General features: G+C 34.9%; 1 protein-coding gene across 1 annotated transcript in view; it reads left to right on the top strand.

Moving 5' to 3' along the window:
• Positions 1 to 24,471, top strand: part of LOC127657853 (sodium- and chloride-dependent transporter XTRP3-like) — a 40,363-nt gene that overhangs the window by 5,245 nt on the left and 10,647 nt on the right. Inside the window, exons 4-10 of the mRNA XM_052146798.1 lie at positions 1,195 to 1,422; positions 1,520 to 1,630; positions 3,054 to 3,295; positions 4,432 to 4,594; positions 6,096 to 6,300; positions 8,630 to 8,789; positions 10,351 to 10,516. Coding sequence (XP_052002758.1) covers positions 1,195 to 1,422; positions 1,520 to 1,630; positions 3,054 to 3,295; positions 4,432 to 4,594; positions 6,096 to 6,300; positions 8,630 to 8,789; positions 10,351 to 10,516 — 1,275 coding nt within the window. The remainder of the gene's footprint in view (positions 1 to 1,194; positions 1,423 to 1,519; positions 1,631 to 3,053; positions 3,296 to 4,431; positions 4,595 to 6,095; positions 6,301 to 8,629; positions 8,790 to 10,350; positions 10,517 to 24,471) is intronic.

The raw sequence follows: 24,471 nt of genomic DNA, 5'->3' as shown, positions 1-24,471 counted from the left end.
TAAAAAAAAAAAAATCTGTTACATTTACGGTAAAATACCGGCAGCTGTGGTTGCCATAAATGTACCGTAAAAAATATGCCGACCATGTTTCAGGCTTTACAGGATGTAATATTGATGCTGTTTATATTATTAAACGATATAAAATTGATATGCTAAACTTCTGGAACTATTAAAGTCTATAAAATGTGCGAAACGTGCCGAATGGGCCACGATAAACTAAAATGTGCGAAATATGCCTGCCACAGTCATTTACCACGTTCCTCACCAAAACTGGGGGCGCAAGGTAACAGGTTTTAACCAAGTGTGCCGCACAAGCCCTCAAAATTGAAGCCAAAACGTCTCGATCGCCCCCCGGTGGCTGGTCCTAGTATAGGTCATAAGCCCCGCCTCCCCATGTTATTCAACAGGACGTGAGACCAACTAAACAATTCAATTACACTTCACATATCTTTTTTCCAAAGATAGTTTCTGTCATTTACTGTCGTTTCTAACACGTTGATGTCATTTCAAGTGTTTGCTTTCAAAATAAGTTTGTTTTTAGTTATTTGATGCTATAAAAACGCTGCTGTGACATCATGATTGACAGCTGTGATTGACAGGTTCTCTGAGCGAAGTAGTCACTGAAGCACCAACGGAATTTTTTTCGGGATCTTCGGAGGACTGAGGAGATTGGAGCTTTAAATTGATTATCTAAATTTCTATAATTAATTATTTCACACCGTCATAAGTCAAAAGTGCAGGGGCGTGTGCTTGCGATTGATTCGGCGAGAGTGAGGGCGGGGCCTTGATTTCGCGGCTTTACTTCCTGCTCACTACTGAGCAGGTCTGGTCCCGAAATCGCAACTGCGCAGACTCAAGTCCCAAGATGTCAGCGCCATATCGGGACACTGGCGGCTTCAGTTCTCACCAATGGAAAAGAGCGAAGGGGCTTCGGCCATCTTTTTTTACAGTCTATGCTTTTAACCGTTATTTTATTCCATTTCCGGTTAACATGGAAACGGACGAAAAAAAATTCTGTCTCGGAATGAGTTTAAATGAAAAATATTCCATTTTCGCTTCAATAAAATTAACAAAAAATATTTGAAATGGGAAAATGTGCATTATTCATTATTTTCTGTTCAATTGACAATAAATGCGGATAATCTCATAATGGCAAAATAAACGAAATTGTCTGACCAATATACTGTTGTGTAGTCAGTGTTACCCTGGGCGGAGTGTCCCGTCAACAGCAATCGGAGCGGGTATCTGGAAGAATGTGTGGTGGCTTCACCGACACAGTATTTCTTCTACCGTGAGACCCTGAACATCTCGTCTTCTATTGATGAGAACGGCAGCGTTCATTTGGGTCAGGCACTTTGCCTTGTGCTCGCCTGGGTCATCGTGTACCTGTCCATCGTCAGAGGGGTCAAGTCGACCGGAGTGGTATGACTTGTCACTTTGCTTCAGGTCTTTTCTTTAGTATACTTGACACATATACTGTATATATATATATATATATATATAGTGCTTTCATACACAGGTCGTATATTTTACTGCAACATTTCCGTATGTGGTTCTGATCATTTATCTGATTCGTGGAGTCACTCTACATGGTGCCTGGAATGGAGTCAAGTACATGTTTACACCCAAGGTACATTTAAATTCAGAATTCAAGAATTTTGTCGCTTTACCACAAAAATGTATTTCGACTCGTCCCTCCTTTTCTTTATAAAAGCCAAAAATGTGTGTTCCAGTGAGACACTTCCAATGGAAGTCCATGGGGTTTAATCTGTCAACGTTAAAATACTCACCGTTTCAAAAGACGCAAGACACACATCACGATTTTAGTGTGATTAAAATCACTTGCTAAAGTTATAGCTAATTTTACAACTTCGTTGCCATGACGACAGGGCTGGACTGGTAATCTGGCATACCGGGCATTTTCCCGGTGGGCAGACGCACTTTGGGGCTGATCAGGAAAGGACTGGACATCGGGAGAACCGAGGGGTCCGTTGGGTTGGCTGCGAAATGGGCAGAATGGGCCATGGCCCATTCATAAGCTAAAATGAGCTGCCACATTATGGAGAACGGACCACAAAACGGCGCCGCGATATGCAGAAAAGTCCAGCGAACCCAGTTTTTTCCCCCAAGTTCACTTTTCCAGTTTACAGACGCAGACCTCCCGTTGCTGTTTGCATGGCAGCAGATACTAGTACTTGGCTGCTTATGATGCTTTCGACAGCTTTGGGGGCCCCCTGGCGGACCGGGCGCCCTACGCAACTAGCCTAAATTGCGTATATGAAGAACCGCCATTGTGGATTTCCCACAATACTTCAGAATATTAAGTACATGCTTTTATTTCAGGAGCTTATGTTTTCACAATAAGGACAGTTGTGCAGTATTTTGTATGTAGTCTATCTTTTATATGTGTCGAGTGGAGGGTGGAGGGTGGGGGCTGTCCGGGGTTGCGGCCGGGGCGCTCTCCTGGTTGAGGAGGCTCCGGACCGCGTGCCGGTCCTCTGCTTGAGCTCGCAGAATCTCAAAGAACCGCCGGTATTGTTCTTTGCGCAGCTCAAGCAGGGTTTGTTGGTGAGTTTGATGTAGGCCGGCAAGGGACTGGAGGACTTCGGCCAACTGGGTTGGGGGCTCCATGGGGCGTACTTCCAACTTCGTGTCCCGGGTTTTGGCACCAATGTAAAGGGGTTGAGATGGGCAAGGAGGAGGCGAGGACCGGCTTGACAATATACCAGGGCTGGACTGGTAATATGGCATTTTCCCGGTGGGCCGATGCACTTTGGGGCCGATCAGGGGCGGACTGGCCATCGGGAGAACTGAGGGTCTGTTGGGCGAAATTTAACAAGCGCGAATGGGCCGCGATAAGTTAAAACTAGCCGGCGCGTTATGCAGAAAAGGACAGTGAACACCCCCCACTCACTGGAACCTCTCTGGAAAGAAAAGGAGGGACGAGAAGCACATGCTAAAAGATTGAATGTGAATGTACGAGGCGTTCTCAATTGAAGTCTTGATCTTTCAGTGTTCCTGTATTGTTGCATGATAAATGTATGTGTGTTTAGCTGGAGCAGTTGGCAAACCCTCAGACGTGGATCAACGCCGCCACACAGATCTTCTTCTCTCTGGGTCTGGGCTTCGGCACTCTGATCGCTTTTGCCAGTTACAACCATTACAACAATAACTTTGAGCGGCAGGCCGTCACCGTGTCCCTCATCAACAGTGGCACATCGGTGTTCGCCAGCATTGTGACCTTTGCCATCTACGGCTTTAAAGCCACGTTCAACTACGAAAGCTGTTTGGAAAGGTGAGACCCTTCAGTGTTGTGGACAACAAGGATGGAAATCGCAACGATTCTGAACGGACGGAACCGAACATCATTATTCTCTATTCTGAACCCTGTTAAACAAAATAGTTTTCCTGGCTTCCACACCTGGAGTCTCGAGTTTGAATCCAGGGCGTGCTGAGTGACACAAGCCGGGTTTCCTTAGCAACCAAATTGGCCCGGTTGCTAGGGAGCATAGAGTCACATGGTGTAACCTCGTCGTGGTAACTATAATGTGGTTCTCGCTCTCGGTGGGGCGTGTGGTGAGTTGTGAGTTGTGAGGATGCTGCGGAGAATAGCGTGAAGCCTCCACACACGCTAGGTCTCCGCGGTAACGCGCACAACAAGCGACGCAATAAGATGCGCAGATTGATGGTCTCAGACGCGGAGGCAACTGAGATTCATCCTCCGCCATCCAGATTGAGACGAGTCACTACGCCACCACGAGGACTTGGAACGTATTGGAAATTGGGCGTTCCAAACTGGGTGGAAAAGGGGAGAAAGTCTAAAAATCGAAATAAAATAAAATAGTTTCCCAGCATTCATGCACCAAGCTCAAATGTATATGAATCCAACAATTGTCAGAATGAATCGGCGTTCTCACACGGTTCCGAGGAGCCCACCCCCGTGCGGGACGGGACTCAACAGGTGGTGGTGGGGTGGAGGAGGTTGCTGTGTTAGCACACTGAAACAGCAATGTGATTGTGAGCAGACTTATAAAACAATGGCTTACATGTGATTGGCTAGGAGTTACCTAGCTAATGGTGCGATGATGTAGATCACACGCATGTACCGCTGCAGAACAGATGTATGATTTAGAGTTAAAAAAATACTTAACTATTGGTCTTTTTCGCACTAAAAGCGATCATGCCGCTTTAGAAGACATTCGTTTAACCGCTGGTGTCGAATGGATTTTCGGAGCTACAAAAGTCTGATCACCATCCACTTGCATTATAAGGACCTTTTATTTTTTATTCAAATGTGTTCTGCTGCAGAAAGAAAGTCATAACCCGATCAGAACATTTCTCAGAACACCTCATTCATGCATGTCCAAATGTTTTAATTGGTGTCATATTTTTATGTATGGCTTTTCCATTCATTTCACTCTTTTTCTTCAGGATGAAACTGTTGCTGCTCAACACATTTGATATATCCGAGGACGTCGTCAGTGTTGATAATATCACGGCTTGGATCTCTCATCTGAATTACACAAATCCGGAGACGTTCGCAGCTATCGCTTCAAAGATAGAAGACTGCAGCCTGGAGGCAGAATTAGACACGGTAAACTGGCCTGCATCCCGTATATCACTGTTAGTGTTAGTGGTAAATGTGTGCTTGAGAAACGACGGAGAAGATAAGAAACATATATTACTGTAAACATGTTCAACGTCTCTCTTTGGTGTAAGCCCCGTCTGGCGGTCAGAAGAAGTTGTACTCGGAACCGCCATATCTATAGGAGGCAGGGGCGAGGAGCCTACCCCCGTGCAGGACGGGACTCAACAGGTGGTGGTGGGGTGGAGGAGGTTACTTTTGAGAAAATAACTTTTATGTCACTGAAATAAGGTCATATAACAGATACTAAACATTTGTCCACAAGACTTTTGAGAACTAGATCTTGTAGCCTAGAGTTTTGCTACAAAATGATGTGAAAACCATCCTGATCACTCATTCATACAAAACAATATAGTAATTTAACTTTTGTAAGACACTTTTAGTGTTGATAGGTCATATGCGAGGAGGCGTGAACTATCATGAATATGGATGTAATTCACACCTGAGACAAAAGACCCCTCCCCTGGGCCTATCAATCAGGGATAGAGAATGAATGTGAGGAGACTTAATGGTCAAAATCAAGTTTTAAGTTAAAATAAGTCATCTGACTATATATTTTCTTTACATAAAGACTTTACTTAATTTTAGACCTACACTAACGTTAAAAGAAGTCTCTTCTGCTCACCAAGACTGGATTTATTTGATCCAAAATACATTGTGTGAACTCATTTTACAATTTAAAAGAACAGTTTTCTATTTAAATATATTGTAAAATGCAATTTGTGATCAAAGCTGAATTTTCAGCATCATTACTGCAGTCTTCAGGGTCACATGATCCTTCAGAAATCATTATAATATGCTGATTTTCTAATATGGGCATATTTAAAGTGTATTTTACTAATTACTAATATTTATTTTAAATTTGAATTGTTTTATTTAAAAGTAGAAAATGAAAAATGGCGGAGTATTTTAAGTTGTTTCTGCTGTAATGACGAAAATATCCAGCAGGACGCGCCGGCGCGTCCATCGACCCCAGAGGGTTAAAGGGGCAGTGCACCCAAAAATTACATTTCTCTCATTATTTCCTCACCCTCATTCCATCCCCGACTTTCTTTCTTCTGCAGAACACAACTGAATATTTTTAGAAGAATATCTCAGCTCTGTAGGTCCATACAATGCAAGTGAATGGTGACCAGAAATTTGAATCTCCAAAAAGCACATAAAGGCACCATAAAAGTAATCCATAAGACTCCAGTGGTTTAATCCATGTCTTCAGAAGTGATATGATAAATCTGGGTGAGAAACAGATCAATATTTAAGTCATTTGTAACTATAAATCTCCACTTTCACTTTCACATTCTTCTTCATTCATTTATTAGCGATTTGATTTCTTCGTTCCATGGAAGCTTTGTGATTAATGACATGATTTTGGGTGTACTATCCCTATTCTAATTGATAGTTTCACTGAGTGCATCTCTCTCTCTCTCTCTCTCTCTCGCTCTTCATGTAGGCTGTTGAGGGCACCGGACTGGCGTTTATCGTGTACAGTGAGGCCATTAAGAACATGCCTCTGTCTCAGTTGTGGTCTGTTCTGTACTTCATCATGTTACTGCTATTAGGGATGGGGAGCATGCTGGGGAACATCACGGCCATCATCACGCCGCTAGGCGACCTCAAGATTCTGTCACGAAAGTTCAGCAACGAGACCATCAACGGTAATAAGGGTGTAGAGGCAAATCCCCAATATCACTCAGGACCTGCTTATATTCCAAGATGGACTCACCAGGTTTTAGATGGGCAGTGCTGGTTGGCACAAGTTGTCTGTCGGTGCTAGCTGATCAGCTTGACCAAAGTAGGCATGATGGGTGACTAGCCATTAGCCAAACTTGGCATTAAAAGGACCCAGAACTTAATGTGTTCTGGTCATTAGGTCATTTTTGACCTTGTCATGTAAACAAGTCACCAGCTTAACAAGCTTTCGTTATGAACAGACAAATAATATTTAATAATAATGAATAATAGTCGAGAGGACGTTTATTTCTTTCATCACATTCCCAGCGGGTCAGAAGTTTACATACACTTTGTTAGTATTTGGTAGCATTGCCTTTAAATTGTTTAACTTGGTCAAATATTTTGGGTTTCCTTCCACAAGCTTCTCTCAATAAGTTTCTGTAATTTTGTTCCGTTCTTCCAGACAGAACTGGTGTACCTGAGTCAGGTGTGTTCTATGGGATTGAGGTCAGGGCTTTGTGATGGGCACTCCAATATCTTGACTTTGTTGTTCTTAAGACATTTTGCCACAACTCTGGAGGTGTGCTTGGGGTCACTGTCCATTTGGAGACCCATTTGTGACCGAGCTTTAACTTCCTGTCTGACGTCTTGAGATGTTGCTTCAATATATCCACATAATGTTCCTTCCTCATGATGTCATCTATTTTGTGAAGTGCACCAGTACCCCACAACATGATGCTGCACCCCCATGCTTCACTGTTGGGATGGTGTTCTTCACCCTTTATCCTCCAAACATACCGATGGTCATTATGGCCAAACAGTTCAATATTTGTTTCATCAGATCAGAGGACATTATTTCCCCAAAAGTCAGATCTTTGTCCCCATGTGCACTTGCAAACTGTAGTCCGGCTTGTTTATGGTGGTTTTGGAGCAGCGGCTTCTTCCTTGCTGAGCACCTTTCAGGTGATGTCCATATAGGACTGGTTTTGCTGTGGATCTAGATACTCGTCCACCTGTTTCCTCCAGCAGCTTCACAAGGTCCTTTGCTGTTGTTCTGGGATTGATTTGCACTTTTCACACAAACTACGTTCATCTCTAGGAGACAGAATGCGTCTCCTTCCTGAGCGGTGTGATGACTGTGTGGTCACATGGTGTTTATACTTGTGTACTATTGTTTGAGCAGATGAACGTGGCGCCTTCAGGCATTTGGAAATTGCTCCCAGTGATGAACCAGACTTGTGGAGGTCCACAGTTGTTTTTCTGAGGTCTTGTCTGATTTCTTGTGATTTTCCCATGATGTCAAGCAAAGAGACACTGAGTTTGAAGACAAGCCTTAAAATACATCCACAGGTACACCTCCAATTCAGTGCACCTCCTATTAGAAGCTAATTGGCTAATTGTGTAAAGGCTTGACATCATTTCCTGGAATTTTCCAAGCTGCTTAAAGGCACAGTTAACTTAGTGTATGTAAACTTCTGACCCGCTGGAATTATGATATAGTCAATTAAAAGTGACACAATCGGTCTGTAAACCGACAATATAGATGTCCTAAACAACTTCCCAAAACTATAGTTTGCTAATATTAAATCTGTAGAATGGTTAAAAAATACGTTTTAATGACTTCAACCTAAGTGTATGTAAACTTCTGACTTCAATTGTGTGTATATCCATATACAAAAATTCCTAAATATGTTATATTGATCTGAAATGGCTTATAAGTGTGATAGAGATTTTTTTATTAAAGGAACCATCAGTTCAACTAAACAGTCGATTTAAAATGGTTAAAGAAAGAAAACGCAAAAAACTAAACAAAAAACTCAAAATCATGTTTCTGAAATGCTTTCATATCATATTTGACCATTTCAATTTACATGCACCAACGAAATAATACATATAATTAATAGCCATGTTTACCTATGCATATATATTTTTACTAAAACATTTTAAAGGAATATTCCTATATTATATAAAGTTACAGCCAATTTTACAACTCCGTTGCCATGACGATGTAACACCTTAAACACAAAAACCCTGAAATGACTGTCAAAAATGACAATATAAACAACGGTACAGCTTTAGTTTTAACAATGCTTTTTATATCAGAACAAGCTTCACATTTCTGCTTTGACAACTTCCAAAAATTGGCCCCATTGACTTCCATTGTAAGTGCCTCACTGGAACTCTTACGCCGTTTTTGCCACACAATGACCATATTATAAGCGTATCAAGCAATTTTGCTTCATTGAATGTCCCAGTCACAATGGCTTCTCTGAGCTCTTGTGTAGTTTGTGATGTTTCTCTGATGTCTGGCAGGTCTGGTGTGTCTGCTGTGTTTGCTTCTGGGTTTCGGCTTCACCACCGGCTCAGGAAACTACTGGTTCACCATCTTTAATGAATACGGAGCCACATTGTCTCTGCTCTTCATTGTGTTCTTTGAAGTTTTCAGTGTGTGCTACATCTATGGACTGAAAAGGTGAAGACTAAACTATATTTGACGACTAACCAAAAGTTGTTGAGCGGGGGCGGGTGGTTGGGTGGGGGGTGTGGGTTCAAGCCCCATTGGCCCGGTAGGTAATCCGTCCCTGCTTTGAGCGCTCCAGCTATGCTTTATAAAAACAATTCAGTATTATTTTTAATAAAAAAATATTTTATCGGAGATCTCATGACAGTTTAACAGTTTAGAATATTTCGATATTTTCTATTAATACATTTAATATAAAAAAAATGCTATTTTAATCATTATTTTGGCTTTCGTACAATGGCAATATAAAAGCGAATTATTTATTTTCGCTTTTTCGATTTATTTTAATTATACTATCTATTTATATCACACAGTAAAGTTAGAATTGAAATGGATACCAAAAAAATGAATATATCTGCTCTAAATGCTAGTTTTAATAGTCTATGTTAAAGATTCAATTTATAGACAGTTTTATATCATTTTCGTAAATTATAATAATAATTAAAAATAATTGGACCATGATGGCAGAAGACTTCAGTTCCCACAATGCTCAAATTTAGGGGGATCCGCAGAATTCGTTTTTTTAAATGTAGGGTGGAAAAAAAGTTTGACATTATTACGGTTTCATTTTGCTTTGAAGACTCGTTGGAAATCATGAGATTAATCACGATTCTTTTGTTCTATTGACAGATACAGTTTTTACCTGTAACCACTAATGTGTAAATACCAAATCAATATTTTTGTGAAATAATATTTTAATATATTTAATATTTAAAATACTATTTAAATCATTTATTTTAGCTTTAGTACAATGACAATGTAAAAGTGCATTATTTATTTTTGCTAACATGTTATCTATATAAAATCATGCTAACTATTTATATCACACAGTAAAATATAGTTTTTATACAGCTGCTGTAAAGGGATTAATGGAGGCGGCGGCGAGAACCGGCTTGACAATATAAATAATAGTTTAATATAAAACGGAAACGAAAAGACAAACACACAAAGATGTCGGACAGCTGTCCGTAACTCTCTCTCTCTCGCACTGCCGTCTTCGGTCGGCCTTTATCCCTCTCGAGGGCTAATTAGCCTGATTAGGGGGCGAGTGTTCGGCCCGGCCCGCCCTGCCACATTCCTCCCTCGTTCTCTCAGACCGGGGAGCCCCCAGCATGACGTACACCCCCGCCTTTCCCTGGGGAGGGGCGTGCTTAATGCCCCGTCTACCGGCAGGTCAACCCCGTCTACCTGGATGAGGGAGGGGACATGGGGAGGGAAACCAGGCTCAGTGGTTGAGGCTCAGGGTTACTGACCAGAAGGTCGGGGGTTCAAGCCCCAGCACCACCAAGATGCCACTGTTGGGCCCTTGAGCAAGGCACTTAACTCCAGGTTGCTCCGGGGGGATTGTCCCTGTAATAAGTGCACTGTAAGTCACTTTGGATAAAAGCGTCTGCCAAATGCGTAAATGTTAAATTCAGAATTTTGCCCAAAGCTGCTTTGCACAGATTTGCATGTCTTAAAGTCAACAACGTAGAGACGTTTTTACACATTTAGTGTTTGTCACAATTTGCAGGTTTGAGAAGGACATTGAGGACATGTTGGGCCATCGGCCAAACTGGTACTGGAAAATCATGTGGGCCGCAGTTAGCCCAGTCCTTCTCATCAGCCTCTTCATCTTCTACATTATTAACTACATCCAGGGTGGAACACCAACCTACCAGGCCTGGGACAAACATCTGGTAGGTCCCGTTTCCTTTGAAAACTGATATTTTGCTTCCACAGGATCAAAAACAGAGTGCAGAAGTATTGTAAAGGGGTGCAGAACACTCAAATCTCATTCACTTTGACGTTGTGTTGATTGTAGTGACACAAGGGGCTTCTTTTGGGAGCCTCGGATACCTCTGAACATGAAAAAGGCCAATGCCAAACTGGCGAACAGAATTTGCATGTCCCGTCCCCGGACATACGGGTATAAAAGGCGGGGATCGTGCATCTGTTCAGTCAGATTCTTTCTTCGGAGACGAGCCTTTGTGTGTTCAGCGAGCTGAAGATCTCACCACTGTTCCCCTCACCTCTAAAGAGAGCTTTGCTGTTGGATCTACGGCACATTGCCAGCGGCTTTCTCCCTCCTCTGCACGCCAGTGGTATCTCTCTGCTTTTGACGGTCATAGGCGGTGCCTTGTTATTCTGGGTTGCGATCACACCGAGGCAGCATTTGTGGATGGCATCGTTGCGGTCGTGACTTTCCTTTCTCAAAGGAAATGCCACTCCAGCCGCCCCCCACGTCGTTCCTTCGCAATGGAGGCGATTTGGGGGGTTCGGCAGGCGTGGTTTTGCCGGGTAAATCCCCACGAACCACCCGCCCCCCCCAGCACGCTTGATTGCTTCCGTCCGGCCTTGACGTGAGACCGGCTTGCTTCATGGCCAGTCTGATGTCTCCGTTGGCACCATGGAGCAGGATGATGACGTCGTCGCTGCATCGGAGAGCAGACTCAGCTGGGCTCCTGCCTTCGGTTTTGCACCGCCCAGTTCGAGGCTGCCGCCCAGATGTCCGATATGCTTGCCCGGGCCGCTGTGAGCGTGGGGCTGGACCCCTCAACCCTCACAACTAGACGATTGGTAGCTCGGGTCAGAGCGTCACTCAAAGCCACACTCCTTTCTTCCCGGAGGGCACCTTTTACTGCCCGGAACCGACCTGCTTACTCGTCCGCTCTCACTACCCTTGACGGCGTAGTGGTCAACGGGTACACAAAGTGGTAGCGGTGCACCTGTGTCCGCAAAGCACAACCACCTGGCGGGATCATCCCACACGTTGCTGACAGCGAAATCCTACAGGGCCTCCGGACAGGCCGCCTCCACCCTGCATGCCATGGCCCTCCTGGCATCCCCGCCCAGACCTCTGGAACTTCTACGTCTGGCACCTGGACAGGATGCGGAAGATCTAAGTGGTCTACCACCAGCTGTCGTAGACATGATCATCCAAGCCAGAGCTCCGTCTACCAGGCAGCTTTACGCCCTAAAGTGGCATCTGTTCGCAAATTGCCGTTATTCCCGATCTGAAGACCCGCAGAGGTGCGCAGTCGGGTCAGTGCTCTCATTCTTACAGGGAGAGCTGGAGGTGCGGCTGTTTTGCTGTCCACCTGAAAGGTATATGAAGCCACTATAGCGGTCTATATGCGGTGGACGGTCCCTAGGTCCCTAGGGAAGCACGACCTGATTTTCAGGTTTCTAAGAGGCGCAAAGAGGTTGAACCCTCCCAGGCCATGCCTGTTCCCCTCGTGGGATCTCTCCGTGGTCCTTATGTGCCTTCAGAGAACCCCATTCGAGCCGCTAGAATCAGTCGAGCTAAGTGCCCTCTCTCAGAAGACGGCCCTCCTGATTGCGCTCGCCTCCATCAAGAGGGTTGGAGACCTGCAAGCGTTCTCTGTCAGAGACACTCAACACCATTGCATTAGCCTATCGGACCCAGGCCGTGCCTGCCCCCTGTCAGGTGGCCCTGTGTCTCCCTTGTGCAGTACCCTCTGCCCTGGTCGCCTCCCTCATTAGGCAGGACCTACCACCATGCCACTTCCATTTGTGGCGTAACAGGCCCACGTGACGTATTTGCCACATTTTCACCTCCCCAGACTGGGCAGGATCTGGTCTCCGCGGGGTCTTTTCCCCCTGAAAAAATAGGACTGGAAAAGAACGCCTTCCCCGATGCGTGTTACAGCTAGATGGCCCCAGCCTTGCTGAAACCGCATCAGCAGATCACGTATCATGGTTCAGTGTAGGTGGCACCCCTTGTGTCACTAAAATCGACACAACGTCGAGTGAGTGACAGAAGGGGAACATGATTTTGATCCAATTAACCATTGTTTTACTTTAGTAATTGACTATGATAACGTTTTATTTCTTTTTTTTCGATACCGTGATTTTGATTCAATTAACCATTGTTTTACTTTAGTAATTGACTGTGATAAGGTTTTATTTATTTATTTTTTCGAAACCGTGATTTTGATCCAATTAACCATTGTTTTACATTAGTAATTGACTATGATAACGTTTTATTTTTTATTTTATTTATTTTTTCGAAACCCTGATTTTGATTCAATTAACCATTGTTTGACTTTAGTAATTGACTATGATAACGTTTTATTTTTTATTTTATTTATTTTTTCGAAACCATGATTTTGATTCAATTAACCATTGTTTGACTTTAGTAATTGACTATGATAACGTTTTATTTTTTTATCAAAACCGTGATTTTGATCCAATTAACCATTGCTTTACTTTAGTAATTGACTGTGATAACGTTTTATTGTTTTTTTTTTCCGAAACCATGATTTTGATCCAATTAACCATTGTTTTACTTTAGTAATTGACTATGATAACGTTTTATTGTTTTTTTTTTTTTTCGAAACCATGATTTTGATCCAATTGACCATTGTTTTACTTTAGTAATTGACTATGATAACGCTTTTATTTGTTCATTAGTTTTTTTCGAAACCATGATTTTGATTCAATTAACCATTGTTTTACTTTAGTAATTGACTATGATAACGTTAAAAATTTTTTGGAAACCGTGATTTTGATCCAATTAACCATTGTTTTACTTTAGTAATTGACTATGATAACGTTAAATTTTTTTTGGAAACCGTGATTTTGATCCAATTAACCATTGTTTTACTTTAGTAATTGATTATGATAACGTTTTATTGTTTTTTTTTTTTTCGAAACCATGATTTTGATCCAATTAACCATTGTTTTACTTTAGTAATTGACTATGATAACGTTTTATTGTTTTTTTTTTTTCGAAACCATGATTTTGATCCAATTGACCATTGTTTTACTTTAGTAATTGACTATGATAACGCTTTTATTTGTTCATTAGTTTTTTTCGAAACCATGATTTTGATTCAATTAACCATTGTTTTACTTTAGTAATTGACTATGATAACGTTAAATTTTTTTTGAAACCGTGATTTTGATCCAATTAACCATTGTTTTACTTTAGTAATTGACTATGATAACGTTAAATTTTTTTTGGAAACCGTGATTTTGATCCAATTAACCATTGTTTTACTTTAGTAATTGACTATGATAACGTTACATTTTTTTTGGAAACCGTGATTTTGATCCAATTAACCATTGTTTTACTTTAGTAATTGACTATGATAACGTTTAATTTTTTTTCGAAACCGTGATTTTGATCCAATTAACCATTGTTTTACTTTAGTAATTGACTATGATAACGTTTAATTTTTTTTCGAAACCGTGATTTTGATCCAATTAACCATTGTTTTACTTTAGTAATTGACTATGATAACGTTTTATTTGTTCATTAGTTTTTTTTCGAAACCATGATTTTGATTCAATTAACCATTGTTTTACTTTAGTAATTGACTATGATAACGTTTTATTGTTTTTTTTTTCCGAAACCATGATTTTGATCCAATTAACCATTGTTTTACTTTAGTAATTGACTATGATAACGTTTTATTGTTTTTTTTTTTCGAAACCATGATTTTGATCCAATTGACCATTGTTTTACTTTAGTAATTGACTATGATAACGTTTAATTTTTTTTCGAAACCGTGATTTTGATCCAATTAACCATTGTTTTACTTTAGTAATTGACTATGATAACGTTTAATTTTTTTTCGAAACCGTGATTTTGATTCAATTAACCATTGTTTGACTTTAGTAATTGACTATGATAACGTTTTATTTTTTTATCAAAACCGTGATTTTGATCCAATTAACCATTGCTTTACTTTAGTAATTGACTGTGATAACGTTTTATTGTTTTTTTTTTCCGAAACCATGATTTTGATCCAATTAACCATTGTTTTACTTTAGTAATTGACTATGATAACGTTTTATTGTTTTTTTTTTCGAAACCATGATTTTGATCCAATTGACCATTGTTTTACTTTAGTAATTGACTATGATAACGTTTTATTTGTTCATTAGTTTTTTTTCGAAACCATGATTTTGATTCAATTAACCATTGTTTTACTTTAGTAATTGACTATGATAACGTTAAAAATTTTTTGGAAACCGTGATTTTGATCCAATTAACCATTGTTTTACTTTAGTAATTGACTATGATAACGTTAAATTTTTTTTGGAAACCGTGATTTTGATCCAATTAACCATTGTTTTACTTTAGTAATTGATTATGATAACGTTTTATTGTTTTTTTTTTTTTCGAAACCATGATTTTGATCCAATTAACCATTGTTTTACTTTAGTAATTGACTATGATAACGTTTTATTGTTTTTTTTTTTTTCGAAACCATGATTTTGATCCAATTGACCATTGTTTTACTTTAGTAATTGACTATGATAACGTTTTATTTGTTCATTAGTTTTTTTTCGAAACCATGATTTTGATTCAATTAACCATTGTTTTACTTTAGTAATTGACTATGATAACGTTAAATTTTTTTTGGAAACCGTGATTTTGATCCAATTAACCATTGTTTTACTTTAGTAATTGACTATGATAACGTTAAATTTTTTTTGGAAACCGTGATTTTGATCCAATTAACCATTGTTTTACTTTAGTAATTGACTATGATAACGTAAAATTTTTTTTGGAAACCGTGATTTTGATCCAATTAACCATTGTTTTACTTTAGTAATTGACTATGATAACGTTTAATTTTTTTTCGAAACCGTGATTTTGATCCAATTAACCATTGTTTTACTTTAGTAATTGACTATGATAACGTTTAATTTTTTTTCGAAACCGTGATTTTGATCCAATTAACCATTGTTTTACTTTAGTAATTGACTATGATAACGTTTTATTTGTTCATTAGTTTATTTTCGAAACCATGATTTTGATTCAATTAACCATTGTTTTACTTTAGTAATTGACTATGATAACGTTTTATTGTTTTTTTTTTCCGAAACCATGATTTTGATCCAATTAACCATTGTTTTACTTTAGTAATTGACTATGATAACGTTTTATTGTTTTTTTTTTTTCGAAACCATGATTTTGATCCAATTGACCATTGTTTTACTTTAGTAATTGACTATGATAACGTTTAATTTTTTTTCGAAACCGTGATTTTGATCCAATTAACCATTGTTTTACTTTAGTAATTGACTATGATAACGTTTAATTTTTTTTCGAAACCGTGATTTTGATCCAATTAACCATTGTTTTACTTTAGTAATTGACTATGATAACGTTTTTTTTATTTATTTCTTTTTTTTTGATACCGTGATTTTGATTCAATTAACCATTGTTTTACTTTAGTAATTGACGTGATAACGTTTTATTGTTTTTTTTTTTTTTCGAAACCATGATTTTGATCCAATTGACCATTGTTTTACTTTAGTAATTGACTATGATAACGTTTTATTTGTTCATTAGTTTTTTTTCGAAACCATGATTTTGATTCAATTAACCATTGTTTTACTTTAGTAATTGACTATGATAACGTTAAATTTTTTTTGGAAACCGTGATTTTGATCCAATTAACCATTGTTTTACTTTAGTAATTGACTATGATAACGTTTAATTTTTTTTCGAAACCGTGATTTTGATCCAATTAACCATTGTTTTACTTTAGTAATTGACTATGATAACGTTTAATTTTTTTCGAAACCGTGATTTTGATCCAATTAACCATTGTTTTACTTTAGTAATTGACTATGATAACGTTTTTTTTATTTATTTCTTTTTTTTCGATACCGTGATTTTGATCCAATTAACCATTGTTTTACTTTAGTAATTGACTATGATAACGTTTTTTTTATTTATTTCTTTTTTTTCGAAACCGTGATTTTGATTCAATTAACCATTGTTTTACTTTAGTAATTGACTATGATAACGTTTAATTTTTTTTCGAAACCGTGATTTTGATCCAATTAACCATTGTTTTACTTTAGTAATTGACTATGATAACGTTTAATTTTTTTTCGAAACCGTGATTTTGATCCAATTAACCATTGTTTTACTTTAGTAATTGACTATGATAACGTTTTTTTTATTTATTTCTTTTTTTCCGATACCGTGATTTTGATTCAATTAACCATTGTTTTACTTTAGTAATTGACTGTGATAAGGTTTTATTTATTTATTTTTTCGAAACCGTGATTTTGATCCAATTAACCATTGTTTTACTTTAGTAATTGACTGTGATAACATTTTATTTGTTTGTTAGTTTTTTTTTGGAAACCGTGATTTTGATCCAATTAACCATTGTTTTACTTTAGTAATTGACTATGATAACGTTTTATTTATTTCTTTTTTTTCGATACCGTGATTTTGATTCAATTAACCATTGTTTTACTTTAGTAACTGACTGTGATAACGCTTTTATTTGTTCATTAGTTTTTTTCGAAACCATGATTTTGATTCAATTAACCATTGTTTTACTTTAGTAATTGACTATGATAACGTTTAATTTTTTTTCGAAACCATGATTTTGATCCAATTGACCATTGTTTTACTTTAGTAACTGACTGTGATAACGTTTTATTTGTTCATTAGTTTTTTTTTCGAAACCATGATTTTGATTCAATTAACCATTGCTTTACTTTAGTAATTGATTATGATAACGTTTAGTTTTTTTTTTTCGAAACCGTGATTTTGATCCAATTAACCATTGTTTTACTTTAGTAATTGACTGTGATAACGTTTTATTTGTTTGTTAGTTTTTTTTTTGGAAACTGTGATTTTGATCCGATTAACCATTGTTTTACTTTAGTAATTGACTATGATAACGTTTAATTTTTTTTCGAAACCGTGATTTTGATCCAATTAACTATTGTTTTACTTTAGTAATTGACTGTGATAAGGTTTTATTTATTTATTTTTTCGAAACCGTGATTTTGATCCAATTAACCATTGTTTTACATTAGTAATTGACGGATAACATTTTATTTGTTTGTTAGTTTTTTCGAAACCCTGATTTTGATTCAATTAACCATTGTTTTACTTTAGTAATTGACTATGATAACGCTTTTATTTTTTATTTTATTTATTTTTTCGAAACCATGATTTTGATTCAATTAACCATTGTTTGACTTTAGTAATTGACTATGATAACGTTTTATTTTTTTATCAAAACCGTGATTTTGATCCAATTAACCATTGTTTTACTTTAGTAATTGACTGTGATAACGTTTAATTTTTTTTCGAAACCGTGATTTTGATCCAATTGACCATTGTTTTACTTTAGTAATTGACTATGATAACGTTTTATTGTTTTTTTTTTTTGAAACCATGATTTTGATCCAATTGACCATTGTTTTACTTTAGTAATTGACTGTGATAACGTTTTATTTGTTCATTAGTTTTTTTTCGAAACCATGATTTTGATTCAATTAACCATTGTTTTACTTTAGTAATTGACTGTGATAACGTTTAATTTTTTTTCGAAACCGTGATTTTGATCCAATTGACCATTGTTTTACTTTAGTAATTGACTATGATAACGTTTTATTGTTTTGTTTTTTTCGAAACCATGATTTTGATCCAATTGACCATTGTTTTACTTTAGTAATTGACTATGATAACGTTTAATTTTTTTTCGAAACCGTGATTTTGATCCAATTAACTATTGTTTTACTTTAGTAATTGACTGTGATAAGGTTTTATTTATTTATTTTTTCGAAACCGTGATTTTGATCCAATTAACCATTGTTTTACATTAGTAATTGACGTGATAACATTTTATTTGTTTGTTAGTTTTTTCGAAACCCTGATTTTGATTCAATTAACCATTGTTTTACTTTAGTAATTGACTATGATAACGTTTTATTTTTTATTTTATTTATTTTTTCGAAACCATGATTTTGATTCAATTAACCATTGTTTGACTTTAGTAATTGACTATGATAACGTTTTATTTTTTTATCAAAACCGTGATTTTGATCCAATTAACCATTGTTTTACTTTAGTAATTGACTGTGATAGCGTTTTATTTGTTTGTTAGTTTTTTTTTTTCGAAACCATGATTTTGATCCAATTAACCATTGTTTTACTTTAGTAATTGACTATGATAACGTTTTATTGTTTTTTTTTTTTGAAACCATGATTTTGATCCAATTGACCATTGTTTTACTTTAGTAATTGACTGTGATAACGTTTTATTTGTTCATTAGTTTTTTTTCGAAACCATGATTTTGATTCAATTAACCATTGTTTTACTTTAGTAATTGACTATGATAACGTTACATTTTTTTGGGAAACCGTGATTTTGATCCAATTAACCATTGTTTTACTTTAGTAATTGACTATGATAACGTTTAATTTTTTTTCGAAACCGTGATTTTGATCCAATTAACCATTGTTTTACTTTAGTAATTGACTATGATAAAGTTTTTTTATTTATTTCTTTTTTTCGATACCGTGATTTTGATTCAATTAACCATTGTTTTACTTTAGTAATTGACTGTGATAACATTTTATTTGTTTGTTAGTTTTTTTTTTGGAAACCGTGATTTTGATCCAATTAACCATTGTTTTACTTTAGTAATTGACTATGATAACGTTTTATTTATTTCTTTTTTTTCGATACTGTGATTTTAATTCAATTAACCATTGTTTTACTTTAGTAATTGACTGTGATAACGTTTTATTTGTTCATTATTTTTTTTTTCGAAACCATGATTTTGATCCAATTGACCATTGTTTTACTTTAGTAATTGACTATGATAACGTTTTATTTATTTCTTTTTTTTCGATACCGTGATTTTGATTCAATTAACCATTGTTTTACTTTAGTAACTGACTGTGATAACGTTTTATTTGTTCATTAGTTTTTTTTCGAAACCATGATTTTGATTCAATTAACCATTGTTTTACTTTAGTAATTGACTATGATAACGTTTAATTTTTTTTCGAAACCATGATTTTGATCCAATTGACCATTGTTTTACTTTAGTAACTGACTGTGATAACGTTTTATTTGTTCATTAGTTTTTTTTTCGAAACCATGATTTTGATTCAATTAACCATTGTTTTACTTTAGTAATTGATTATGATAACGTTTAGTTTTTTTTTTCGAAACCGTGATTTTGATCCAATTAACCATTGTTTTACTTTAGTAATTGACTATGATAACGTTTTATTGTTTTTTTTTTTTTCGAAACCATGATTTTGATCCAATTGACCATTGTTTTACTTTAGTAATTGACTGTGATAACGTTTTATTTGTTTGTTAGTTTTTTTTTTGGAAACCGTGATTTTGATCCAATTAACCATTGTTTTACTTTAGTAATTGACTATGATAACGTTTAATTTTTTTTCGAAACCGTGATTTTGATCCAATTAACCATTGTTTTACTTTAGTAATTGACTATGATAACGTTTTATTGTTTTTTTTTTTTCGAAACCATGATTTTGATTCAATTAACCATTGTTTTACTTTAGTAATTGACTATGATAACGTTTAATTTTTTTTTCGAAACCGTGATTTTGATCCAATTAACCATTGTTTTACTTTAGTAATTGACTATGATAACGTTTAATTTTTTTCGAAACCGTGATTTTGATCCAATTAACCATTGTTTTACTTTAGTAATTGACTATGATAACGTTTTATTTATTTCTTTTTTTCGAAACCGTGATTTTGATCCAATTAACCATTGTTTTACTTTAGTAATTGACTATGATAACGTTTTATTTATTTCTTTTTTTTGGAAACCGTGATTTTGATTCAAATAACCATTGTTTTACTTTAGTAATTGACTATGATAACGTTTAATTTTTTTTCGAAACCGTGATTTTGATCCAATTAACCATTGTTTTACTTTAGTAATTGACTATGATAACGTTTTATTTATTTCTTTTTTTTGGAAACCGTGATTTTGATCCAATTAACCATTGTTTTACTTTAGTAATTGACTATGATAACGTTTAATTTTTTTTCGAAACCGTGATTTTGATCCAATTGACCATTGTTTTACTTTAGTAATTGACTGTGATAACGTTTTATTTGTTCATTAGTTTTTTTTTCGAAACCATGATTTTGATTCAATTAACCATTGTTTTACTTTAGTAATTGACTATGATAACATTTAATTTTTTTTTAAAACCGTGATTTTGATCCAATTAACCATTGTTTTACTTTAGTAATTGACTATGATAACATTTAATTTTTTTTGGAAACCGTGATTTTGATCCAATTAACCATTGTTTTACTTTAGTAATTGATTATGATAACGTTTAGTTTTTTTTTCGATACCGTGATTTTGATCCAATTAACCATTGTTTTACTTTAGTAATTGACTATGATAACGTTTTATTGTTTTTTTTTTTCGAAACCATGATTTTGATCCAATTGACCATTGTTTTACTTTAGTAATTGACTGTGATAACGTTTTATTTGTTCATTAGTTTTTTTTTCGAAACCATGATTTTGATTCAATTAACCATTGTTTTACTTTAGTAATTGACTATGATAACATTTAATTTTTTTTTGAAACCGTGATTTTGATCCAATTAACCATTGTTTTACTTTAGTAATTGACTATGATAACATTTAATTTTTTTTGGAAACCGTGATTTTGATCCAATTAACCATTGTTTTACTTTAGTAATTGATTATGATAACGTTTAGTTTTTTTTTTCGATACCGTGATTTTGATCCAATTAACCATTGTTTTACTTTAGTAATTGACTATGATAACGTTTAATTTTTTTTCGAAACCATGATTTTGATCCAATTAACCATTGTTTTACTTTAGTAATTGACTATGATAACGTTTTATTTATTTCTTTTTTTTGGAAACCGTGATTTTGATCCAATTAACCATTGTTTTACTTTAGTAATTGACTATGATAATGTTTTATTTATTTCTTTTTTTCGATACCGTGATTTTGATTCAATTAACCATTGTTTTACTTTAGTAATTGACTATGATAATGTTTTATTTATTTCTTTTTTTTCGATACCGTGATTTTGATTCAATTAACCATTGTTTTACTTTAGTAATTGACTATGATAACGTTTTATTTATTTTTTTTCGAAACCATGATTTTGATCCAATTGACCATTGTTTTACTTTAGTCACTGACTGTGATAACGTTTTATTTGTTCATTAGTTTTTTTCGAAACCGTGATTTTGATCCAATTAACCATTGTTTTACTTTAGTAATTGATTATGATAACGTTTAGGTTTTTTTCGAAACCGTGATTTTGATCCAATTAACCATTGTTTTACTTTAGTAATTGACTGTGATAACGTTTTATTTCTTTTTTTCGATACCGTGATTTTGATCCAATTAACCATTGTTTTACTTTAGTAATTGATTATGATAACGTTTTTTTTTTCGAAACCGTGATTTTGATCCAATTAACCATTGTTTTACTTTAGTAATTGACTGTGATAACGTTTTAATTCTTTTTTCGAAACCGTGATTTTGATCCAATTAACCATTGTTTTACTTTAGTAATTGACTGTGATAACGCTTTATTTATTTCTTTTTTCGATACCGTGATTTTGATCCAATTAACCATTGTTTTACTTTTAGTAATTGACTGTGATAACGTTTTATTTCTTTTTTTCGATACCGTGATTTTGATCCAATTAACCATTGTTTTACTTTAGTAATTGATTATGATAACGCTTTTTTTTTTCGAAACCGTGATTTTGATCCAATTAACCATTGTTTTACTTTAGTAATTGACTGTGATAACGCTTTTAATTCTTTTTTTCGAAACCGTGATTTTGATCCAATTAACCATTGTTTTACTTTAGTAATTGACTGTGATAACGTTTTATTTATTTCTTTTTTTTCGATACCGTGATTTTGATCCAATTAACCATTGTTTTACTTTAGTAATTGACTGTGATAACGTTTTATTTATTTCTTTTTTTGGAAACTGTGATTTTGATCCAATTAACCATTGTTTTACATTAGTAATTGACTGTGATAACGTTTTATTTATTTCTTTTTTTCGATACCGTGATTTTGATCCAATTAACCATTGTTTTACATTAGTAATTGACTATGATAACGTTTTAATTCTTTTTTTCGAAACCGTGATTTTGATCCAATTAACCATTGTTTTACATTAGTAATTGACTATGATAACGTTTTATTTATTTCTTTTTTTGGAAACTGTGATTTTGATCCAATTAACCATTGTTTTACATTAGTAATTGACTGTGATAACGTTTTATTTATTTCTTTTTTTGGAAACTGTGATTTTGATCCAATTAACCATTGTTTTACATTAGTAATTGACTGTGATAACGTTTTATTTATTTCTTTTTTTTCGATACCGTGATTTTGATCCAATTAACCATTGTTTTACTTTAGTAATTGATTATGATAACGTTTTTTTTTTTCGAAACCGTGATTTTGATCCAATTAACCATTGTTTTACTTTAGTAATTGACTGTGATAACGTTTTATTTATTTCTTTTTTTTCGATACCGTGATTTTGATCCAATTAACCATTGTTTTACTTTAGTAACTGACTGTGATAACGTTTTATTTATTTCTTTTTTTTTGGAAACCGTGATTTTGATCCAATTAACCATTGTTTTACTTTAGTAATTGACTATGATAACGTTTAATTTTTTTTCGAAACCGTGATTTTGATCCAATTAACCATTGTTTTACTTTAGTAATTGACTATGATAACGTTTTATTGTTTTTTTTTTTCGAAACCATGATTTTGATTCAATTAACCATTGTTTTACTTTAGTAATTGACTATGATAACGTTTAATTTTTTTTTCGAAACCGTGATTTTGATCCAATTAACCATTGTTTTACTTTAGTAATTGACTATGATAACGTTTAATTTTTTTTCGAAACCGTGATTTTGATCCAATTAACCATTGTTTTACTTTAGTAATTGACTATGATAACGTTTTATTTATTTCTTTTTTTTCGAAACCGTGATTTTGATCCAATTAACCATTGTTTTACTTTAGTAATTGACTATGATAACGTTTTATTTATTTCTTTTTTTTGGAAACCGTGATTTTGATTCAAATAACCATTGTTTTACTTTAGTAATTGACTATGATAACGTTTAATTTTTTTTTCGAAACCGTGATTTTGATCCAATTAACCATTGTTTTACTTTAGTAATTGACTATGATAACGTTTTATTTATTTCTTTTTTTTGGAAACCGTGATTTTGATCCAATTAACCATTGTTTTACTTTAGTAATTGACTATGATAACGTTTAATTTTTTTTCGAAACCGTGATTTTGATCCAATTAACCATTGTTTTACTTTAGTAATTGACTATGATAACGTTTTATTGTTTTTTTTTTTCGAAACCATGATTTTGATCCAATTGACCATTGTTTTACTTTAGTAATTGACTGTGATAACGTTTTATTTGTTCATTAGTTTTTTTTTCGAAACCATGATTTTGATCCAATTGACCATTGTTTTCCTTTAGTAATTGACTGTGATAACGTTTTATTTGTTCATTAGTTTTTTTTTCGAAACCATGATTTTGATCCAATTGACCATTGTTTTACTTTAGTAATTGACTGTGATAACGTTTTATTTGTTCATTAGTTTTTTTTTCGAAACCATGATTTTGATTCAATTAACCATTGTTTTACTTTAGTAATTGACTATGATAACATTTAATTTTTTTTGGAAACCGTGATTTTGATCCAATTAACCATTGTTTTACTTTAGTAATTGATTATGATAACGTTTAGTTTTTTTTTTCGATACCGTGATTTTGATCCAATTAACCATTGTTTT

Source organism: Xyrauchen texanus, chromosome 17 (genome assembly GCF_025860055.1).
Source record: "Xyrauchen texanus isolate HMW12.3.18 chromosome 17, RBS_HiC_50CHRs, whole genome shotgun sequence".
Lineage (NCBI taxonomy): Eukaryota > Metazoa > Chordata > Actinopteri > Cypriniformes > Catostomidae > Xyrauchen > Xyrauchen texanus.
This window is presented reverse-complemented; position numbering and strand designations above follow the sequence as displayed.